The sequence below is a fragment of the Ixodes scapularis genome, unplaced genomic scaffold, assembly GCF_016920785.2.
Source record: "Ixodes scapularis isolate PalLabHiFi unplaced genomic scaffold, ASM1692078v2 PGA_scaffold4__175_contigs__length_147842914, whole genome shotgun sequence".
Taxonomy (NCBI): Eukaryota; Metazoa; Arthropoda; class Arachnida; order Ixodida; family Ixodidae; genus Ixodes; species Ixodes scapularis.
This window is the reverse complement of record NW_024609879.1, coordinates 110,799,815-110,821,284: the sequence shown is the minus strand read 5'-3', so window position 1 is coordinate 110,821,284 and position 21,470 is coordinate 110,799,815. Positions and strand designations below refer to the sequence as shown.

Sequence of the window (21,470 nt, the reverse complement as noted above, 5' to 3'; positions counted from 1 at the left end):
TCAAGTTGCGATTTCTGTCAGAGATCAGGGCAAAGCGCAGCTTGCAACCACTACAAATGTGGCTCGAACCCAGGTCAGGCACTCTCGCTGATGTTGTCTGACCGTGCAAGACATTCTGCTCGACATTCTGTAATTGGTGCGTGACACTGGCAGCTAGAACACTCCGATTGCTTGTTTCTCGAGTGCCTTAGCTTTGTGCAGCTAAAAGACTATTCTCAAGACAAAAATCAATCTGTCTGTATATGAATGCTGCATAAATTTGCTCTATGAAGCTTTGAGGTTTGGCCCAAGCCTTGGAGATCGTATTGTGACCTGAGAGTTTGACTGCGTGTCACATTTCACGTTACACACCAACATATGGCTGTATGGATGTGCACAGAATGTCGCATACCCCAGGATGTGTCTCAAGTCTCGTTAACACAAACTGCACTTTATTTAAAGAGTCCCATCTTTTCAGCTGTGTGACTCGGTGGAAGGGGCAGCCCATCTGCTTTTCTCCAACGGGCTCGGCGAGAGTCTGGCCAGCCTGGTGCTGTCGGCACCAGCCCATTCTCCCTTCAGGCACAGGTCAGTTGTCTCCATGCTCTTCGACCTGCCACAGTAAGCTCGTGACAGGCCGAGCTCTTCGCATGTCGCCGCCACTTTCCCCGTAGTTGTATTGCCTAATTAGATGTTAAACTTTTGCACCTTTGCTACTTTTTGTGTATGTGTAACTTCATTCATGTCTCTATGCATCTAACAAGTGATAAAACCTGCTGGTTGATTGGCCATTCGCCTATGCACTCACATGCCGAGTGACTTAGACATTGGGTATCAAATTCTTTCATGATTAGATCATCTGTCGTTTGTACCTCTACATGAAGTGTACAAATGACCTATGATGGTCTCTGGATCCTTTTGCTCTCGAAAGTCATCCTGGAATCCTTTATTCCTGGCATCCTTTATACTTTGTACTATTAGCATCTTTGATCTTGACCTTTTTTATGCTCATATTCTTGATACTTGCATCCTTGATTCTGGCATCCTCAGTTTGGATACAGCCAGAATTTGGTCCATGTCAATCCAGATTCTGGTTATCTGTAACGTGACAACTCTTCTACTAGCACCTCGTGTTGCATACAGACCAATTGTTGGAGACAGTCACAGATTTCTACAAGTTCTTAACGTCAAAATGCCTTATTCTCCATCAAAGGCCTTCCAACCGTATGCATTTCTGTTGCCTAATATAAAACCTCTGTTCTGTTGGCAGCTCAGATGCTGAAAATGAGGCAGACATTGTGGAGGCCATCCTGTCCCTATTGAGAACTCTCATGCTCCAGACGTGCAGGTGAGTGGAGAAAATGCTTTTGCTCCGTCTTAACATCGCAGGCAGCGTGATAAAAGTCGTTGCGACAGATTTTTTCAATTACCCGCTTCTCTCGTAGGCACCTGTGGTAAGCATGCCCTTGCACTCCAGAAACTATTAATGGCAAGGGATGACAGCATTGAGGCACTACTCACAGCCTTGTCTGCCTTTCGCCATACCAAACGATTGCTGAGCGCATTTTCTGAAGGACAAAATATGCACTGACAGAGTGAAAACGGCAGGGCACATCGCTGAAGCTTTGTCGAAGCTAGTACGAAGCTCGCGCTGCATGTGGGACGACTGAAGCTCCTCCCTGCCATTCTCACCTTGTCAGTTACGGTACTATGGTACAGATTGAGTACTTTACGAAAAATTTTAGTGTAGAATACACAGAAAGAATAAAACACATAAAGGACGAACACAGACACACAGAGTTCTTTCAATGAGCTACGAACATTTATGAGATGACCATGATGCTACGACCTTGAACTCCAAAGAATTGAAAGAAAACGTAAATATTCAAAATTTAAAATAAAACCAAATTACTCAGAAATTTTAAAAATACCAAATTAAAATGATAGGAAAAAATATGGAAATTAACCCCTGAAAAAGGGGGTGAATTAGTGTAATAAAAGAAATTTTTGTGCAAACACAAAAATAATGTTTGTTTATTCATTTCACGTACATTTTTGTAGTGCCCCGAAACACCTCATGGGCCCACTAAAAGGTGCACCTCAAAATAATGCAGACAGAACAAGTGGTGAATTTCAGAAAATCAAAAGGAGTTTTAGAATAATGTATGCAATTTTAGCGCACGCTAGCGCTAAATTTAGCGCTTGTGTTAGCGCACGCTACGCAAGAGTGCTTTAGAATACCGTTTTTCTGCCGCGGTGCAAAAGCCCGAGCATCTCGTGCTTGCTACGCCACCGAGATGCGGTAACAATTTTTATTTCATGCACGAAATGTTGTAACTTGAGAAAAAACAAGTTTTTTGGGGGGTCAAGGTAACTTTTTACATTTGTTTAAATATGAGAAATCAATGGGAGTGGTCGACTGGTGGTGTCCACTTGCGACGCCTTGGCAAGAGAGGTCTCACCTTCGCCTGGAAACGTTCGCGTATCACAAGCAGCAAGTTGCCGGCGATCGTTACCCACCTTGCTGGGTCTTCCAAAACGTTTCTGACGTCCACCTTCTGTAGGAGTGCAGTGTTGTCCTGTGTTGAAAATAGCAGTCATGAGCATGCTGCCGAAGTCGCGCTCACGACACTGCTGCAGTCGTGGTCCTGGGAGCCGCCATTTTTTAACTGTGCTTGTCTTGGCTTTAGCCAACTTCTCATCGCGAATCCTTCTTGGGAGGAGCGCAAAGACTTTTTGTGTACACACGCAATTTCTGAAAAATAATGTACGCTAATGTTGCGCGTGCAAAGCGCAAACTGCATTTAGCGTTCGGCGCATACGCAGTGGCTACGATGGTATTTTTTGCGTACGCAAAGCATTAATGTGCACTATTCTAAAACTGCCTAAAGTGTGCGATACAAGGGAAAATGCTGTACCGGCTAGAATTGAGGTTTGCAAGGCATTCCCGACTCCAGAAATGTTTTTTTATAGGTGCATCTCTGCAGTGCACGGCTGACCTGCTAAGATGGCATCCTCGAGCACTTCCTTATATCCTAAACATGCAGATTCCAAACTGAGTTTCACTGTTTTATTTATTATAGTACAGCAGCATAAGGCTACCCAGAAATTAGAGAAGGGCAGGAGCTACTATAATAGATAATACGCAAAACAGAGCTCCATCCAGTGTACTTGTGATCGAGTTTCCGCCACATTGGGAGGCTTTCGTAGTACCAATAGTTTTGCCCAAGAAACGTTGGTCCTCCGGCAAAGTGGGAGTCGTAGAGCTAAAACAATCATGTACTGCCAGTTCAGGGGGAAACCTTCGTACAGCGTCTTCGGTAAAGACCGCTCACTTACGTGGATGGCCCAGTTTATTGAGCCAATGACGAGTCTTGAGACCTTATTGCTGATAGTTTTTTGGTTTTTTTTCGTTGCACCAAAACAAAATGGCAACTTATTGAGTGTACTAGTGCATTGTCCTAATATATTGTGAGAACAGAGTTGAATGCAGATGCACCTTGCCCCATGGATGGAAGATGGCAAAAACCTTCTGACATGGCAGCATCAAATAGAATCATGACGATAGCTGGCAGGAGTTTTGCATGTGGCCTCCTAGTTTGATTTTTTTTATATTTTATTTTGGCATCAATCTGAGCATTCGCTGAGGAAATGGCTGGCAGTCGTGGAATATCAAAACGTTTTTATGCATACTTAGGCATTATGTTCACACACTTTTTCTTGCAATCTTGCAATACAGAGCCATGACACAGCAGAGTGGGAAGCTGTCTACAGAGTGTTTTCACAGCCTGTGTGGACTTTTTGCGAGACTGACAGAGGCGCACACTACTTATTGCGGTGAGTGGCTTTCCCATTCTAAAATTTTGTGCTCCATTAAGGAAATACTGAAAAAAAATGTGCCACACGGAACTACTCTAACTCATTGGCACTGAGTCACAGTAGTTTATGTCAGGTCAAGAAACACGTATTGAGACTTCAAAAGGGAAATAAAATGCAGTCAAAATCAATTCATATAGATTGGTTTGAACTGGCAGTATAGATTATGCCCCATGCCAGAAAGAGGTTAGCGTCATTTGTTGCAGAAAGTGTGGTTGTTGAACCCTGTAGTTTCTTGCTGTTAAAAGGAATGTGTCGTACAGGTGGTGTGACCAGCCAACTCCTGGAGTGTTCGCAGGATCATTGGATCCTAGGTAATACAATGAAACCTCATTGACATGTTCCCAGCTTCTGCATTGCCCTGACAGTTCTCATAGGAACGCATTTACTGACTTTTTGCTTAGTGCATTTGCTTTCCCAGTTCTTGCGTCCAAAAAGCTGCAGGCCGATTCAGACGATGGACCGATTGGCAGACGGAGCAACCATGTGATGACAGGTCCACAGATCGTCTGCCTCTTAAACACATTTGCATGGAGGGAGCACTTTTTGGGGTTCCATATTTCATGAACTACTTCCTGTCTAATTATCAGCACCTAATTCACTGAGAAAATATGTTTAAAAAAAATATTTGCAAGGTTTCGGCGGCTTCCAAATTGCGCTCAAGCCTCCGAATCGAACCAAATTTTTTACAATTGCTGCTTCCATTCAACTTGGCGGATGTCCACCATCTTGGTCTTGTTTTGAAGTGGAGTTCCTTTGCTTCTTTTGGCCGCCCTTCAATATTCTGTCCGCCGCATAGTTTCGGTGTGATCGGCGTTTTCTCGATTCGTGATTGCTAAGCCGTGATTGGCCGATGCACAAGCTCAAAAGAACTCGCAACGACTAGTGGCCGCGACGCTTGTTCTCCCTTTATTGCCATGGCTACTGCACCTCCACGAGCTCGCGTCGTCTGCTACAGCTGCTTGCTTGCTCCTGCAGTTTGTCAACTACGCTTCGCTTTTTGCCATCCTTATGATCGTTTGCAGCATTTTGTTTTAGTAGTTCCTCATACTTTGCCCGCGTGTCTTGTGGCCGCGCGTGGTGCAGGGAGTGAGGTACAAGGCTGTGCATGCGTTCAACCCACAGAAGCAGTCCTTGCAAGTTCCTTCGCATAGCGACCATCGATGCTCATCGCGTCGCTACTTCCGATTGTAATTCTTCTATGCCACCGGATGTCGGCACCAAGCAAAGACAGAAAAGTGGAACAAGAAGAAAGTGTGGAAGAACACTACCAGCTACTTTGTAGAGTAAAGCCGTTTCACATGGCACAATCCTGCTTGCGATTTTCACGATTACCTGTACCGGAACCTGCAGTGCGTCAGTCAGGACGAATTTCTGCAGCTTTCTCCACATGTGGAATCACGAATCACGGTACAAAACAAACGAGCAAACGGTCGGGACGGACAAAAGGGAACAATGCGCAATATTTGTTTTGCTTATATAAAAAAAAAAGCTCTGTTGTTGTCTGATAAAGGCATTTTTGATTCGACCCCCGCAAAAAATTTGTGAAAGGTGCAGACCAAAAAAGTAGAGCGCCTTTTCCCTTAAAACTTTTTGAGGCAACGAAAAGATTTTTTTTTTTTAGTGAACAAGAAGATGGTGCATCATTGCACTTTGTTCTGTTTTCGTTCGTTTCCTGGTCCGTGTTGTTGCGTAGCTCTTAGTTCCGGATGTGAGACAAGCTGCAAGAACTTTGCCCGGCTGACGTGCTGCGAGTTCGTGAACTCCCCATGGGGGGTCCGTGTCAAGAAGCTTCCGTCAAAACGTGTCTAGCACGCTGCAATTTCTCCTGCACATGTAGTACGGCCTGTCATCCAGCAAGATGTTTTTTGCTTCTTTGGTGTACTGAAGTGTTGTGCATAAGTGCACGGGAACAAACCGACGAGAATATCGGTAAACACCCCTCCGCAAGCCCAGGACCCTGTCGCTTGCCTGCGTTTTAGTCACCCAAAGCGTCAGGTGGAAATTACGAGCTTTTTTCTGAATGCACTCGAGTTCACGCCGATCGGCGTGAACTTTCTCTGGACATATTTGAGATCATGCCTACAAACTTTTACTGTATGCTTATTTCAGTTCATACCTTGATATGTTTACAAACTTGTTTTGAGCCAATTTGAATGTGCACCTACGATTGTTTGCATAAAATAAATCGTTTCATGACAGTTTCTATCTGTCTCATCTTTAGCAACCCCCAAACGGCGTTCTCTCTTCTTACATTTCTCCAGATTGTATGTTTTATTTCCGCAGTCCCCTGAAAGACTTATCGAGGGGGTTCTACTGTAATTGACGACATTAAGGGGGGGATGTGGAGCTTTAGAGTAATTTTATAATTTATAAAAGAATACTTATTATATTATACTCTGATATAACACATGTCACATAACACAGTATTGTAAAATAAATAAATGTCGCACCTATTCCAAATATGCAGTCGGATATTGAATACCTTTACTAAAACCCGAGTATGGGAGATTGGTCTAATTTGGTTGGATTAGGTCAGTTGTTATGGGTCTTTAGAGAAATATTATTCGTAGATTATCAAAATTTTTAATGCAGTTGCATTCACAGAAGTGTAATTTGTGCGGTGATGCTATTTTATATCTCTTGAGAGGGTTATGTTACTAAAAAAACAATTGTAATTATAGTGTAAAAGATGTGCTTTCTCGTTATTTAAGAAAGTAATTAATAGGATAGAACTCTTAAGTTGGAAGACTAAAAATAACATCATCGCACAGCTCCATTCTTCCCGATTAAAATAGCACCTGACGTGTTAGTATTGTCCAAGACAAACTTTAAAAAACGCTTGTAAGGCATCGGTATTTGTGAGAAAAAAAGTGTGAGGAGAGGAAAAAAAGCCCTTGAGGTATGTGTAATCCTACTGAATGTTCATAGAAAGGTAAGACTTCATATTTTCTTTTATATTTGAAAATTAGATTCAGCAATAATATTTTTCACTGAGCTGGGTGGATATGTCTAAACATTCGAACAGCCATTTTCTCCAAAATGACTTTTCCCTAACTTTTTACCATTTAAAGACCATCCCCTCCCCCTTAAGTGGTATGTAGTATGGAGGACGGGACATGATTCTGGGACTTTGCTTGGGTTTATGCTTCACTAACCTCAGTTTGTTTTTGCGTGTCTAGTGCTCCTGAGCTTTTTTAGGGAGTACTGCTTTAAACCTTTGCATTAGGCTGATTGAGAAATAGAGCTGCAGTAATAACGGCAGTATGAATGGCAGGCTTCTTTGGGCAACTAACATGGGATGGTTGGGAAGTGAGGGTTGTCACTTGGACTGCTTTAGTGACATTTATAGATGCAGTGTGGTCAGTAGCATTGCAGCTTACATTATAGCCCTGGCTTAATGATTATGTTACTTTTCTTTTTTACGTAGGTGAAGATTGCCGTGGGTCTCTCATCTTCCGAGAGTGCCAGGCTCAGCTCTACCTGGCTGCACTGGAGTTGTTGTACGGGTATGGGAGTGAAGGTGGGTGCGGCAATCACCTGTGCACTCTCATTGCTCCTACGTAGCAGCTGTAAGCGGTCGTGTTCTTGTTGTCTTGCTGGTACAGTAAAGCCTCGTTTCGGATCCCATGGGACCGGCAAAAAGAGTCCAAATTATCCAAAAGTCGAAATATTGAATGGACAAAGAAAACTGTGCGAAAATGTTTCCTTGTGACATACCTTTATTTAGAGAAGAAACCTGTTATTGTTGCCTGCTTTCTGTACGACATTTGGGCTGAGACGACAACTTTCCTTAGCGTGGTCAGGTGCCCCGCCGCACTTGCACAATCAAAGGTGTTGTAGCGAAATTCTTCGAGCACAACGAAAGCCTCCGCGGCCTCTCGCACAGTGCGACTTGACGGCGGCTCCTCACATGGAGAGTCTTCATCTTCGTCCTAAGCATGCCGGTTGTCACATAGGGCATCCCTGATGATCTCAATGTCACTCGACTGACCGGCCACAACAACACCATCATCAGTCTCAAGGTAGTCAGCAAGTTGCACTTGGACAGGAAGGACACCATCGAAACGGCCGTTGCCATCTTCAGCGACGTCTGGGGTCTCCACCACCTGGCAAGCTTTGGACTGGTCAAAGTCGCTGTGCTTAAAACAGTTTGCGATATTCTTAGCCAGGCGTGTTGTTCTACACGTACAATAAAATGCGGATTGCGTTGAGGAGCAAAACTTCATACCGTATTTGCATGAATATAACGCGACCACGAATATAACGCGAGGGCAGGTTTTGATGCCCTCAAAAAGAAAAAAAAACATTATTACTATTATAACGCGAACCGAGGCTGCGTCGATTTCTCGCACTCGGGGGCATAGCAGATGTGAAAAGTCAATGGAAATAGAAGAAATATCAGTCTATGTTTTGACTGCACTCATCCTCACTCCGACACACAAACACCAGATCACTCTGGAGCAGAAACTAAACAATGCGCAGGCAGAAATTAAAACTGCTGAATCCGATACACGATCACACTTCTTGTTCTGGTCCCTCTGCATAAACAAATGCCTCGTGTTGCACGATTGCGTAAACGCGGTCGGTGGTCTTGGCTTGGCTTGTGTTGACTTGACTTGGCCCTGCTTGGCTCAAATTGGCCGGTGCCCGCATTCCCGAATGGCGCGCGCGCGCGCCGAGTTTCTGCGGCGTGCGTGCGCGCGTTGTAAGAACAAAAGCGATAAAAATGCTTTTTTATGTTTTCTATTCGCCCCTTCACCTGGCCCAATAGCTAATAAATTCTCTTCCACCCCCCCCTTCTTTTCCCACCGGGTATTTTGCATTGAGCCGGAGGGATGGCTTTCTCCTCTGACTTTCTCCAGACTCGCGCGCCTCGTGGCTGAACTCGATTCCGAATATAACGCGAGGTGCGTTTTGGAGCACGTAATTTCGATAAAAAACTCGCGTTATATTCGTGCAAATACGGTATTTCTCTGCAGCCTCGCTGCACAGCAACATTTACTCCAATACGTGATTCCTGTATCTGCTTTCCACGTATTTAATTATCCCTTGATCCATAGGTTGAAGGGCAGCAGTAGCGTTCGGAGGGAAAAATACGACCTGAATGCACTCTAGTCCCGATATGTTGGAGTAGGCGCTGCAATTATCGACAAACATCAACACCTTGCGTTTCTTGGCGCGGAAGTGTCGGTCTAGCTAATGCAGCAACACTTGAAAAATTTCAGACGTCATCTAGGCCTTCTGATTCGCTTGGTAGTTCGCAGGAAGTTGTTTGAGTTTTTTTAATGTCTCAGCTTCTTCACCTTTCCAATCACAAGAGGTGGCAAGCGCTCCAGACCAGTCATGTTTGCGCCGAGGAGAACAGTGACCCTTCCTTTACTTCTTTTGCTGCCTGTGCAGGCGTCTCCTTTCAGTGTGATGGTTTTGTCTGGTAGGGCTTTGTAAAATAACGCTGTCCCGTCTGCATTGAAGATGTCGTTGAGCTCATATGCAGCGAGGTGCTCGCAAAGCTTGATGTTTTTTCAGTCATCGACTACATCGCCATCGACGGCACCTTTCTCTTTGCACACGTTTCTGAAGACCACATGTCTGTGTTCGAAGCGGGCAAGCCAGCCCTTTGATGCTTTGAACGAAATTATCTTCATTTTCACTGCGTACTTCTCTGCGCTTGTGCGCAGATCAGAGGACCACTCAAGAGCAGCTGCACATCCTGTCACTGACAATCCAGCGCACCAAGGCCTCTTCTACCCGGTTTCTCAAATGGCGGCAAGGCTCTTTAAATCGACCACAAAAATCAGTTTCTTAACTTATTGCGCTTCGATTTTGTGCAGCATTGCCCACAGGCGAATTTTTTCTATAGAATTTGCAAAAATCGAACTTACCTGAGGAAAAAGTAATAAAAGAAAAAAACCTTAACTCCTATAGAAATGCAGCGAAGCCACCGGTCTTCAAACAATAGGGCGCCCTATGGTTTGAAGACCGGTGGCTTCGCAGCGTTTTCATAGAAGTTAATCCTTTTTCTTTTTTTACTTTTGTCTCAGGTAAGTTTGATCTTTGCGAGTTTTATAGGAAAAATGCACCACCTGTGGGCAACGCTGCACGAAGTCCTAACTCAATAGTTTAAGGAACCGATTTTTGCCGTTGATTTAAAGAGCCTGGCCACTGTTTAAGACACCCGGTAGTTTCGGGTGTGCTGCCTTCTGCAGCTGCTTTCTTTTCGCATTGAACTTCTCGCTCTCAAAAGCCCGTAGGACCTCGGCCTCATTTTTCATGTATGTGGCCAAAGCGCTTCTCTTAACGTCGTACCTTTCATCACTCGTTGTCGAGAAACGCCGTCTTTCAAGGCCCTCAGTATTTCCACTTTCATCGCTAAATCCTCGGCCTGGTTCTTCTGCCGCTTCGCTGGCGGCGCCACCACGGAGGTTGCTGCAGTTGCTGCACGTGATGACGACATGCCAGGAGCATGCAACCCAGTACATTGAACATGCAGCGTTCCAGAGCAAAACTGGCATGAAGCACGGAGAACCGAAAGAGATGAGAAAACACGGAAGAACCACGTGTGCACCTTGGATAGATAGCGGTCATAACCTTTGGAACGGGTGGTAGCTTGCGCCACCTGCCGAATTCATTCAAATTAACCATAGCGCACCCAACTAATACACATGTTTGACGGGACCGGATCGGCACTTCAAATTATCCGAATTTCCGAATTAGCGCACGTTAAATTAACGAGGTTTTACTGTACGAAGATAGAGCGCCGGTCTGCAAATCGAGAGTGCTCGGGATCAATATCTGCGATGGAATACATATACATATTTATATTTTTATTAATAATTATCATTATTAAATAACCAAGTTAAATAATGACTGTTAATATTAACAAATGTATTGTTGTTGATTAATAATTATTAATTATATTTAAATCATGGCTAATTTTTATCATTATTATTATTCACATAATTATTACTAACATTGAAGTAAGGACTAAACTTAATATTTTGCTAACCAATAATGACAATTAACAAGTAAAATTGATGTTAATTATTGTAAATTGTCTATATAGTTAATTATGTCTAATTAATGACAATTAAAATTTAAATTGTTTAAATTATAATTACTACTTTATTGAATGATTGTTATTTAACTATGATTAAAATTGTGGCCACAATAACCAGCAAAAATTACCTATGTTGCCATGGCAACTGTGTGTCGGTTTTTCGTAACGGTCGTGCTCATCTCCTGGAATCCTGTCCCATAACACACATGTCAAAATGTGTGTGTAGTCATTGCAGGAGCACCTGGCCCCACCTCTCCGACCCTGCTCGAAGCGTTTGCCATCATGGCTGCCCCGCTGGCCGGGGACTTGGAGGGACTGTCGCCCGACATGCGGCCCAGCGACTCTCTCGGTTCGGCGTGGTTCCGGCCTCCCGATACCGGACTAATACCGGGCAGAGCCGCCACCGTTTCGACAGTGTCGCGCGAGCTTGGCGCCGTCTTCGTGCAGGCTTGCGATTTCGTCGTTTACCAAGGTAACCGTGACCTCGTAGCCGCCGATATTCCTTGGACGAGACACCTACCGTGATATCCCGAGTCATCGCCCACTCCACTTTTCGTGGCGAATAACGGTTTGCAATAAAGAACACAGAGGGATCGCCCACCCCTGGTACAAATACCCCAACGCAGACTCCGCAAACATTCATCCTACCCAACGACACGGCTGCGGACCTTACTGTTGGAGGACGTCCATGACAAAGTAAAACGAAGTAGGGAAAGACATTTCCCTTTCTTTATGCATTTCCTCCCCGATTTCTGTGACCCCGCAGTCGGTGTACGTGTGTGCGAAAACAAAAAAAACGATGGAGACAACAAAATGAAAATTTGTCTTACACAGAAGTTTGTTTAGCTTTATGTTAACTTTCTGTGTTTACTCACCGAGACAGGCCCACCTCACTTTTTTTATGAGTTTCAGGTGGCAGGGTTGTGGGCGATAGCTCTTAATATTAACGGTAGACGAGCGAGATACCCATCCAGGTAGCACGCCAAAGAAACGCCTAACTTGGCATAAGTTTGGCAGTTCTAGGTGCCACACTTAGGCCAAAGATCCCATGTGTGGACCGAAGGACTAGCAGTGAAGCCCAATGTTGGCACTTGTTTGGCAATCCCCAGACTTTGATACCAATATCCAGACTCGAGCACAAAAGACGTTTTGGGTAAAAAGAGGGCTCAAGGTACAGTGCAACCCACTTATAACGATAATGAGAAAACCGGAAATTTCAGTCGTTATAACCAAATATTGTTGTATCTGGACTAGAAACTGATCACTTCCAGTCTAGAAACTCTAGAAACTGATAGTTGTAAGCGGTACATCGTTATATGTGGTATATCGTTATAAGTTGGTTGCACTGTAGCAGATGACAACGCTCCTAACTAGCAAAAGTGTAAGAGGTGTCCCCTCGCTCACTCTCAGGTTTTGCAGTAGATCTATCGGTGTGCTGGTCAACTGAAGGATGCATTTGGGTTGTTCGAAAACGTAGGAAACATGGTATCGATAAAACTGGTCATTGTTGGTCTGAGAATGCTCAATGATGACTGTTATTTCAGCATTGCCGTGCCAGAGGTCACCCACTGAACTGGTACTGGTCAGCGTTCTCCTGAGAAAGGCAGTTGCTGGGATTATCCTAGCACAGGCAAGCCGGGTCAGTATGGACTTAAACTAGTTTTCTTTTTATTAATGTGGCTTTTTTTTCTTGACTTAATGTTTTCGGTAGACTATACGTGAACAAGAAATGTTTATATAGTTATCGCCTTGTAAGTTTAGAAGCTTTAATACCTACATATTGTTTTGTAGTTTTATTGATCTATTTCAACATCTGTGAGTAGTAGTAATCTTAGTAGTCCAATCCAAGGATGTCGGCATTGTAACATTTCTAAATAGCAGCCAGTGAAATGCAAGATTTCGCATCAAAAGGATTGCGCTTGTGTTGTTGGCCTTAATGATGTATTCTGATTTTTCTATTGTCTGTTCAACAGTTCTATTAAATAAATAGTTGAATTAATCATGCTGATGGATTCTAGCTTTTTTTTTTAATGTGTGATTCAGACACTTTTCAATTTGTTAGTTTGATTTCTTCAGTCTTTTTTTTTTTTTAACTTTTAATTTAATTTGTAAGAAAAGTAGTATTATCTCTAGTGATATATGATCAAGCTCCAACAGTTTGATCTGCCATGATGGGTCCACAACTGCTCTAAACTCGCCCCTCCCATTCATTTGCATTTCTCGACATACAGAAGTCCAAGCGCAAGTTGAACTCGCTGGAGCAACTGATCTTCTCACTCAAGCACATCTTTCCCAACCTGGTAGGCAAACTGCATGCCTCACATGCTCAGTACCACCCCAGTTATGTCACGCACACATGCACATAACACTTCATAAATCTTCTCTGAGAAGTCTTGATATCGCAAGGGGCATTTAAATATGAGTTGCACATGAATCTGTCACAAGCAACAGTACCAAAATAATTTGATTTGCCATTGGGAAAACATGTTAGAGGCATATAGCATAAGGTATGAGGATGAATAGAAGGCATAGACAGGACAAGCGTTTTTTGTTCTGCTCTCCTCCCTTTACCCAATTCAAATCAAGTCAGCTCAATTTCATTTCTAGCACAGTGTTGGGAGCCCTGGACGAAAACCTGTCACGACAGCTTGAGAGTGTATAGGGACCTGTACAAGCAACTCTATTTAAAAATCGTACGTCCTGATCATACCTGATAAACCTGGAGACGCAGAATGTGTTGCAAATCAGCTGGGCACATGTAGTGTGCTTGTGTAATGTCATGTGACTGATGTCGGGCTTCGTCATGGTGTCTCATGACGAAGCCTGTGTGTCGGTGAAGCATTTACATGTCGCCTTTCTCATGAAACCCAGCCCTATAGCACATTCTGTGTTTAAAAGGATGTAACTTGCTGATTTATTCATTTTCAGCTAATCCCTGTCGTTAATGCGCAGCTCTCCAGGCTGTGCGTGCACCTGTTTGCACCTGGCCAGGACCCGAGGCTCGGGCTACATGCGGCCCAGACCCTGGTCTCCTGCGGTTCCTTTCAAGAAGCTCTCAGGGTGGCGCTGGGACCTTCAAACGAGGTGGGTCTTCTTCTTTGAGCCCATACTTTTCTTGACACATTTCTTTAAAATGTCCCCTAATACAGTAATTCCATGCTACAACAAAGTCATTGGGACGGCAAAAAAGTTCGATATAAGCGGTAATTTGATAAAAAAGATAGAGCCATAAAAACAGTGCCAGCAGCGTTAAAGGTGGACGGGAACACTGCATAACACTGACCATATATTTAATCAAACAAACCTTAGTTACGAACATCTCGCGGCTGCTTTGCGGAGTTTTCCGATAATTTCATTTAGGCATTAGCTCTCCTCGAACTGCTCCAGGCATCGCAAGAACACTGTTACTGCCGTTGCACTCCACTTTGTTTCGAAGTAGCCGTAGGATGTGTTGCATCTCCGCAGTCGTCGGCGTTTCCCGAGGTGCCTCTCCGACATCGCTTCGTGTTTACCCTGACCGCAAGCAAGGTCTACAATCGCAGCATCCGCGGCAGGAGCAACAACAGGAACATCCGCATCGACAAGTGCAAATGAATCAGGATTATCCTCGGTGGCTTTGCCAACATGTTTTCACCCACTTTTATAGAGATTGTTGCAGCTATGGAAATCGTGCGTCAACTCGGCAAGCATACTCACGAGAAAAAATCTGACGTGCATGAAGCAGCTGGCAATGTTTTATCTTCGGGTTGCGGGCGCACTTTCTCCTGCTTGAGAAACTTCTCAAACCCATCCAATATGCCTCGCTTCTTTTGCAAAATGGTGGACAGTGTCGAACAGCCAATGCCAAATTGTTAAATTTTTTGGCCACTTTTCTCAACCTCGTAGATCTAAGCTACTTTTGGTAACACTCCAATCTCCCATGTGACCCATGTGTGCATGTAGTACGCCGCCAGGCGCACATGGCGGGGGCCCTCGAAGGGACCATCTCCTTCGGGCTTCATCGTTCCCTTGACCCAATTCCGACAGGAGTCGGGCAGCGTTGGCCGCGGGCACCGTTGTCGCTGCTCCCGCTGCTCCCTGCCCGCATCGGCGCGTTTCCTCCCTCTGCCAACTCTGCACGCTTTGCTCTCCGTCCACCGTTTACTCCGTTTTCCCAGTTTGCCATTTGCCTTGGTGGAGAAGAGGGAGGAAACTCAAGGGCCTCCATGCGCCTCTGCGTTGGCTTGCATGCTTTCAGCACCTCGGCCTTTGTAAAAGCGTGGTCGGCCGCCAATGCACTTAGAATAATCCGATTAAAAATGTCTGTATTTCAATCGGGACCACGTTGAACTTCGATAAAAGTGATAACTATAAAAAAGCAATTTCGTTATAACGAGGAATTGCTGTACGTAACAAATGTTTGATTTAGATTTATAGTACAGATGACCTCTGCATACACAGAATTTGTTTCTGCAGCATTCTTTAAGGTTTGTGGCGGACATTGGAGTTTTGGTGTTTTTTTCGGTTAGAGCATGTTATTGTGTCTTAAGCTCTCCTTTTCTGTGTAATAATTGCCATATTTTAATCTTTTCTTTTTTATATACTGTAGAAACGCAACTGCAAATGCAAGCATCCGGCGTTTTCGTTCAAGCAAATAGGAAAGAGCACCGCGGGATAGACCAAGCAAGCTAGTTATGTGTCTACCCATTTAGCACAGTGGTAGGCGGCCGTGCTCACGACGATGGGGTTGTGGTTTCAATTCCCATTGTGGTGCATTTAGAATTTCGTTGTTTCTTTTCATTTTACCACTCTTTTGTACAGATTTCCCTCAGAAGTATGTGTTGCAAATCTCATACAGTCTCCCGCAGTCCTTAAACGTATTCTGCGTTAATAGTACTATAATCACCGACAGAATAAGAACGGCGGGGCGTGTCTTTTGAACGTCCGACCACCACGTTGCTCTCACGGCTTCGAACGTTCCCGCAGAGCCGGACGCAGGTGAGGACTTTCACGCAAGACCTGCTCTGCTCATTGACCCAAGAGGGCGCCATAGAAGGTGCCACCCTGGACGTGGTTACGCTGGTGGCAGCCATGTCGCAGGAGGCACCCAGCACGCTTCCGAGGAGCCCTAGCACGGAGAAAGCGGCGGGCGAGGCGGCGCAGAAGGCTCGCCAGCGCTGGCAGGTCCAGTGGGCGGCACAGAGAGAAGCCTGGCTCGTGCGAACTCCTTCGATCAATGACAAGTGAGCCAGTCCTCTTGGCTTCTTTGTTTGTTTGTTCCTTTCTTTCTTGAAGGCCCGTTTTTTAAGTTTTATACGGCAAATGTACCATACCCCAACGCGCCGTTTGCAGACAAGCCTGCATTGCCCACACCAGGTGTGGGCACTGCACACGCACAGCAGTCAGATATGTGCGAGAGAAAGCGTCTGCTCATGCGCAATACCAACAGCGGCGCCACCGCAATAGAGCGACGTTGGACAGCTCAGTTGGTGTATGGGGCTTGTCTCCACAATGCGAGCGTGGCTTTGCAAAAGAGCTCCATAGAAACCCGTTGCATGATTACCGTGGCACAATAACTGAATAAATTGTGAATAATTAAAATCAACAAATATAATTGATTAATTGTTAATATTTGGTTGTAATTAATTATTAATTTTAATGAATGATAATTATTAGTGTGGTGTGAATATTCAAATTTTCAGATAGTAGTTTTGAATACTACGCTATTTGATGTTTGCTTTGAGGTTGACCGCAATATTGATACTTTTCGAAGTGTTCATCGTGGCAGGTTAGCCCCGTCAAGTGCGCTTCCCCCCGAGCACATGTGCACTGCTGGTAAGCAATGCCCACGGAGCTCGTAGGCTCTGCGGGTATTGCTTCTCTGCAGCGCACAGGTGGTTGGTGAGAAGCGCCCTCAACAGGGCTAACCCGCGGCGATTAGGTGAAAGTAAAGTTAGGTAGCAATGTCTTGACAGCCCGCGTTCATTATTCGTGCTTGTTCTTTTTGTTGCATTTGAAATCGAAGAAAGAACATTTGCACATAGTGAGCAGATTTATAAATCTCGAATAAAGGGAAAATGAAGTGGGTTTGCATTTGAGAGAAATCACTTAAAACTTCTTCATTTGGCCTCTAGCATGTCGAATATCAAAATTGTATTTCAGAATGATGCCCCAAGTAGTCGCAACAGCAATTTCAAAATGGCACTAATGCCCCTTCATCCCGGCGCATTCGGTTGGGGGAGAGAATTGTGACGTATGATACAGAGATCTCAACGTTTCCGCGGCTTCCGCAAGCCTCGCCCGAGCAGTCAAAAATGCTGCACGCGTTCTCTCACAAGCGGTACACACAAGGCAGTTGCAAGCTCTGGGTATGACGTCACTCTCTGCATTTGGTTTTTCGGTTTTTCTCACATCATTGATACGTTCGGGTCAAATGCTTGTGATATTCAAATTCACAGAAAATTGCGCTGGAATTCACGGCTATTTTATTATTTTCAAGAACCCTCTTCAGCTTCTCTTTAAGAGAGCTGTGACAAATCTGTCATTTATGTGCCAGTTTATACAGTTCTATTAAAATTAACTGAGCTTAGAAGTGGACAAGTGGGAAGTTGGGGAAAAGCCTTCACAAGTTCAGTTGTATTTTTGTCTAAGCATGGTGCATAGTAGTGAAAGTTTTCGAGAAACTATTTGATTTGAAAATATTCAGCCAAAACCACTATTCGCTTCGAATTCACTTTTAACTTAAAATCCATTACAGTGCAATCCACTTATAACGATACCACGTATAACGATATACTGCTTATAACGATCAGTTCCTAGTTAGAAACAGTTTTTAGTCCGGATACAACGATAATTGGTTATATAGGATAGAATTTCCAGGTTTTCTTAATATCGTTATGTGGGTTGCACTGTATTCCCACATAACTACTGGTTATCAATTGAAATTACCTTTAGATATATATTAATTTGAATTAGTTATCATTAATAAATAATTGTTATCATTAAGCCAAAGGAAATAATTGTCATCAATTAATAATAATTAACATTAAAAATAATTCTAAATGTACCCTTTTAAAAAAAATTGACAGTTCAGGAGGTTCTGGTATAAAAATTTGTGTTTTTAATTTGCACCGAACCTGAGCGCACTGAACGTAGTACCTTGGTAAAACTTTTCTTTTCTCAAATTTCGCTTGATTTTAAAAATATAATAGGCAAACTAAAATTACAAAAACAAGCAAAAATAACCTCCTTTATGACGTGCCTGGTCCTGGCTCGGGTGGCCATGAACAGTCGTGAGCTTAGCGAGCGCTCATGATTGCCACAGTCCGTGTCAATGGCTCGAGAGGGCGCTACTAAAGCATGTGCTGGATGAAGCGCGTGGCCAGGGCTGCTCGCATTGCATTTGATGCGCGATTAAACACTAATTCCGCACGACACTTCATTGGCCACAAACGACAGCAAACATGGGGTAAAGGTCAGTTCAGAATGGGAGCCACTTCGCGCTGCCAAACTGCCAAATGGCCAAACCGTAAGCCAAACCTGTTCACCGAAGGCCTTCGGAACGCTCAGAACCGGTCGGATCCTCCAACCCATACGACCGCAGCGCCGCCACATACGTCCGGGACCTGTACCTCAACTAAAAAAATGCTTTTAGCGGCTCTGACCAATCGTAAGGCTGGAGCTGGCCAGGATTGACGTCAGGATGTCGTCACATGCCGCGCGCGTTCGGTACCACGGGGTGCCCCTGAGGTAAAGGAGGCTTCCGCGTCGTCCGGTTAAAATATGACGCACTGGTATTTAGTTACTCTCTTCGTGCAGGCTGAGTTGCCCAAACCACAAGAGATGTGGAAACTGCAAAAAAGGTAGACGCTTAAGTAGGAATACAGGGCCCCTTTAAGCGAGCACGGGCACTTCTTCGACCCAGAAAGCAAGGTTTGCTGGCCTTGTTAGGCTGCAGTGACCTATGTGGGGCTCCCCCAAAGTCTCTGTTGTTCCTATTGCAGCTTATCTTTTTGCCCCCAAGTTCGTTTGACGGCACTTCCTCCCGGTTCAGTGGAGTAACTTTGTGTGGTAGGAAGTCCAACTATCAGCGGAAACTGGAGGCCAAGGCATCCCGGGCGGCCGGCGAGGCTGCCAGGGTGACCCGCTCGGTGGCCGAACTGCTCCATGCTTTGCGGAAGGAGCTACTGAGCGACGCCAAGGCACGCTCGTGCCGAGACCTGGTCCTGCGCCAAGCGTGGTTTCGGATCGCCACGCAGCTCACGCACGAACGGTCAGTGGCACGTGCTTGTAACCGTTTTGGAAGGGCCGGATTTCTAACACTTTGGCAGCGGCTTAAGTTATGATTGGGGCTTCAGATTTTGTTTTTTTCATTAATGGGGTTTTACTTGGCAGTGTGCAAATATTTGAATTTTCAAATATGAATCAAATATTTAAAATTTCTTATATATGTATCAAATACGAAAAAATTTAAAATATGAATTGAATGTTAAAATTTGTGAACGTGAATCAAATATCAAAGTTCAAAAACGTGAATCAAATACCAAAATTTAAGAAAAAAGGAATAGAATGTTTAAAACTTCATTTGTGACTCAAATATGTAGAATTCCGAAGATGGCTCAAATACTTATAACTTCTATTATGAACCAAAATATTAAAAATTTCAAATGTTAATCAGATATTCAAAATTTCGAACACAAATAGAATGCAGTAGGCTTACATTAGCTTGACCTCGATGGAATCTTGAAGTTAAGTAAAAGTGCTCGAAAATTTAATTGTTGAATTGCCTCCAGCGCGGGCTCCCAACCTTTAATGACGTTTTGACGTCTCACTGGTCCCGAGCGTGAACGCACGACCAAATTACGGCGGAGGGCAACGTGCGCATCCTGTAGGCCGAAGATCATGAAGTCATGCCCTGCCATTCTTGTCAGTGACTAGACAATTTTTGTCTTTGGTTTCCATTACCAAACAAAGTAGTTGTTCGTTTCTAGGGCCCCTTGGTACTTTCCCGAGAGCTTTCCGGCCAACTGGGAGCTCGATCCCACCGAAGGACCGTCGAGGGTCCGTCGTCGACTGCGGCGTGCTTTCCTGGGCGTGGGACCGCAGTTCCTCAAGCCAGAGTTTCGCGGTGCACTCGGCAAGTATCAAATGAAAGCACGCACGACGCATTGTTGCAGACTACACAGTCTGCAATTGTCCTCGGGGCGTACTGTTGACGGTTCTTCCATGGTCTCCACTCAGGCAACCCCGATACGGTGCCACCGCTGCACTTTCTGTACGACAGCGATGCTTCTCAGGGCGAGTCGGCGACATTCCTTCATCACCTCTACATCAACGAAAGGATCACGTGAGTCGGAAGTGCCTCACTTGCTGCGTCACGACTCACGGGCACGCTGGAAACGTTCTGCGTGATGTCCATGGCTCGTGAAGCACGTGCGGTTTTGTGGGTCTAGACTCGGCCCTAGCTGCACCGCACGCGCTCTCGCTTTTCTGGCAAGCTCGCTTCCCCTGTGGGCTAGTGTGCATTGCAGGGAAGCGGTAGAGACCGTTGATTCACGGTAGTTTATCCTACTCTGGGTTTCACCTTAAAATGGATCGCATCAGACGCTACAGGCCAATCCAATGTCGTGCAAATGTCGCAGGACCTCTGGACAAGACGCAGCTATGCACGTGGTACTTAGTCGCATCATACATGCAGCACGCTGGATAGGCTGGGATGGCTCGTAGCATCTGCTGCGGTCCATCATTAGGTGAAAGGGAGTGTAGTATTTGAGGTGACGGGACATTGCGTTGGTTAAACGTTTTAGATAGGGGTTTGGCTTATATCAGTTAGAGGCAGTAATCAACTCTTGTTTTTCTGAGCTCTCTTAACTCTTTTGTTACCGCGGAAAAATGACTGATTTTCAGTGCTTTCAGAAAATATTTTTTTTCTCTGGAACTACTGGGCACATTAGACATTGCTATTTATCAAACTGTAGGTTATTAGCTGGGCATTAAAATTAAATAAACGGCAGTGTTATGAATGCAAACAGTTAAGAGAATTTATTTGTCAAATGAACAAAAAGTTGACAAGAAAAGCACAAGCAAAAAACAAATGAGTGGCTATACTGAGCCAGAAAATTATTTTCACAATTTTGAAATATACAAACTGTTGCAAGTGGCCCTAGCCATCATTTCACTATCTTTCAGTCCTGTAGGGCATGTTTTGTATTTTTCGTGGCCAGCCAAGTTAGTGGTCCCGATGGCTGTGCCACTCACAAAAACAATCACGCGAAGGCAGGAAGCAAGGATAAACTTCGCATGTGGAGCAGAAGACGTTTGTTTTTGATTGTGATTTCGTCTTTTGATAGCAGAGCTTGCAGTTTCTTCTCTCCATTATTTTTGGTTGGCGGTGAGCAGGGATCTGGGGTGAGAATGGAATATGGCCCTGGTGCTGGTTCATCATACCCAAAGATCTGCTGAATTACCTCTTCCCTAAATGCCAGCTGGTCAGAGTAGGCACTTCTAGAAAGTTCAGGGACGTTTAGGTTCTCTTTTCGGTGTTCTTGGAAGAGTATGAAGCTATTTACGCATGCAG

The 21,470-nt window shown here is 44.6% G+C and overlaps 1 protein-coding gene across 5 annotated transcripts in view; it reads left to right on the top strand.

Annotated features, from left to right (window-relative positions):
- LOC8029018 (lysosomal-trafficking regulator) overlaps positions 1-21,470 on the top strand; it is a 90,698-nt gene that overhangs the window by 48,800 nt on the left and 20,428 nt on the right. For 4 of the 5 annotated variants that reach the window (XM_029980950.4, XM_029980951.4, XM_029980952.4 and 1 more), the window contains exons 27-39: positions 458-567; positions 1,250-1,327; positions 3,719-3,816; positions 4,119-4,169; positions 7,286-7,378; positions 11,142-11,387; positions 12,460-12,554; positions 13,147-13,215; positions 13,868-13,999; positions 15,881-16,137; positions 18,969-19,166; positions 19,885-20,030; positions 20,135-20,240. In XM_029980950.4, coding sequence (XP_029836810.2) covers positions 458-567; positions 1,250-1,327; positions 3,719-3,816; positions 4,119-4,169; positions 7,286-7,378; positions 11,142-11,387; positions 12,460-12,554; positions 13,147-13,215; positions 13,868-13,999; positions 15,881-16,137; positions 18,969-19,166; positions 19,885-20,030; positions 20,135-20,240 — 1,679 coding nt within the window. The remainder of the gene's footprint in view (positions 1-457; positions 568-1,249; positions 1,328-3,718; positions 3,817-4,118; positions 4,170-7,285; positions 7,379-11,141; positions 11,388-12,459; positions 12,555-13,146; positions 13,216-13,867; positions 14,000-15,880; positions 16,138-18,968; positions 19,167-19,884; positions 20,031-20,134; positions 20,241-21,470) is intronic. The other variant, XM_042293334.1, reaches the window with a different exon arrangement.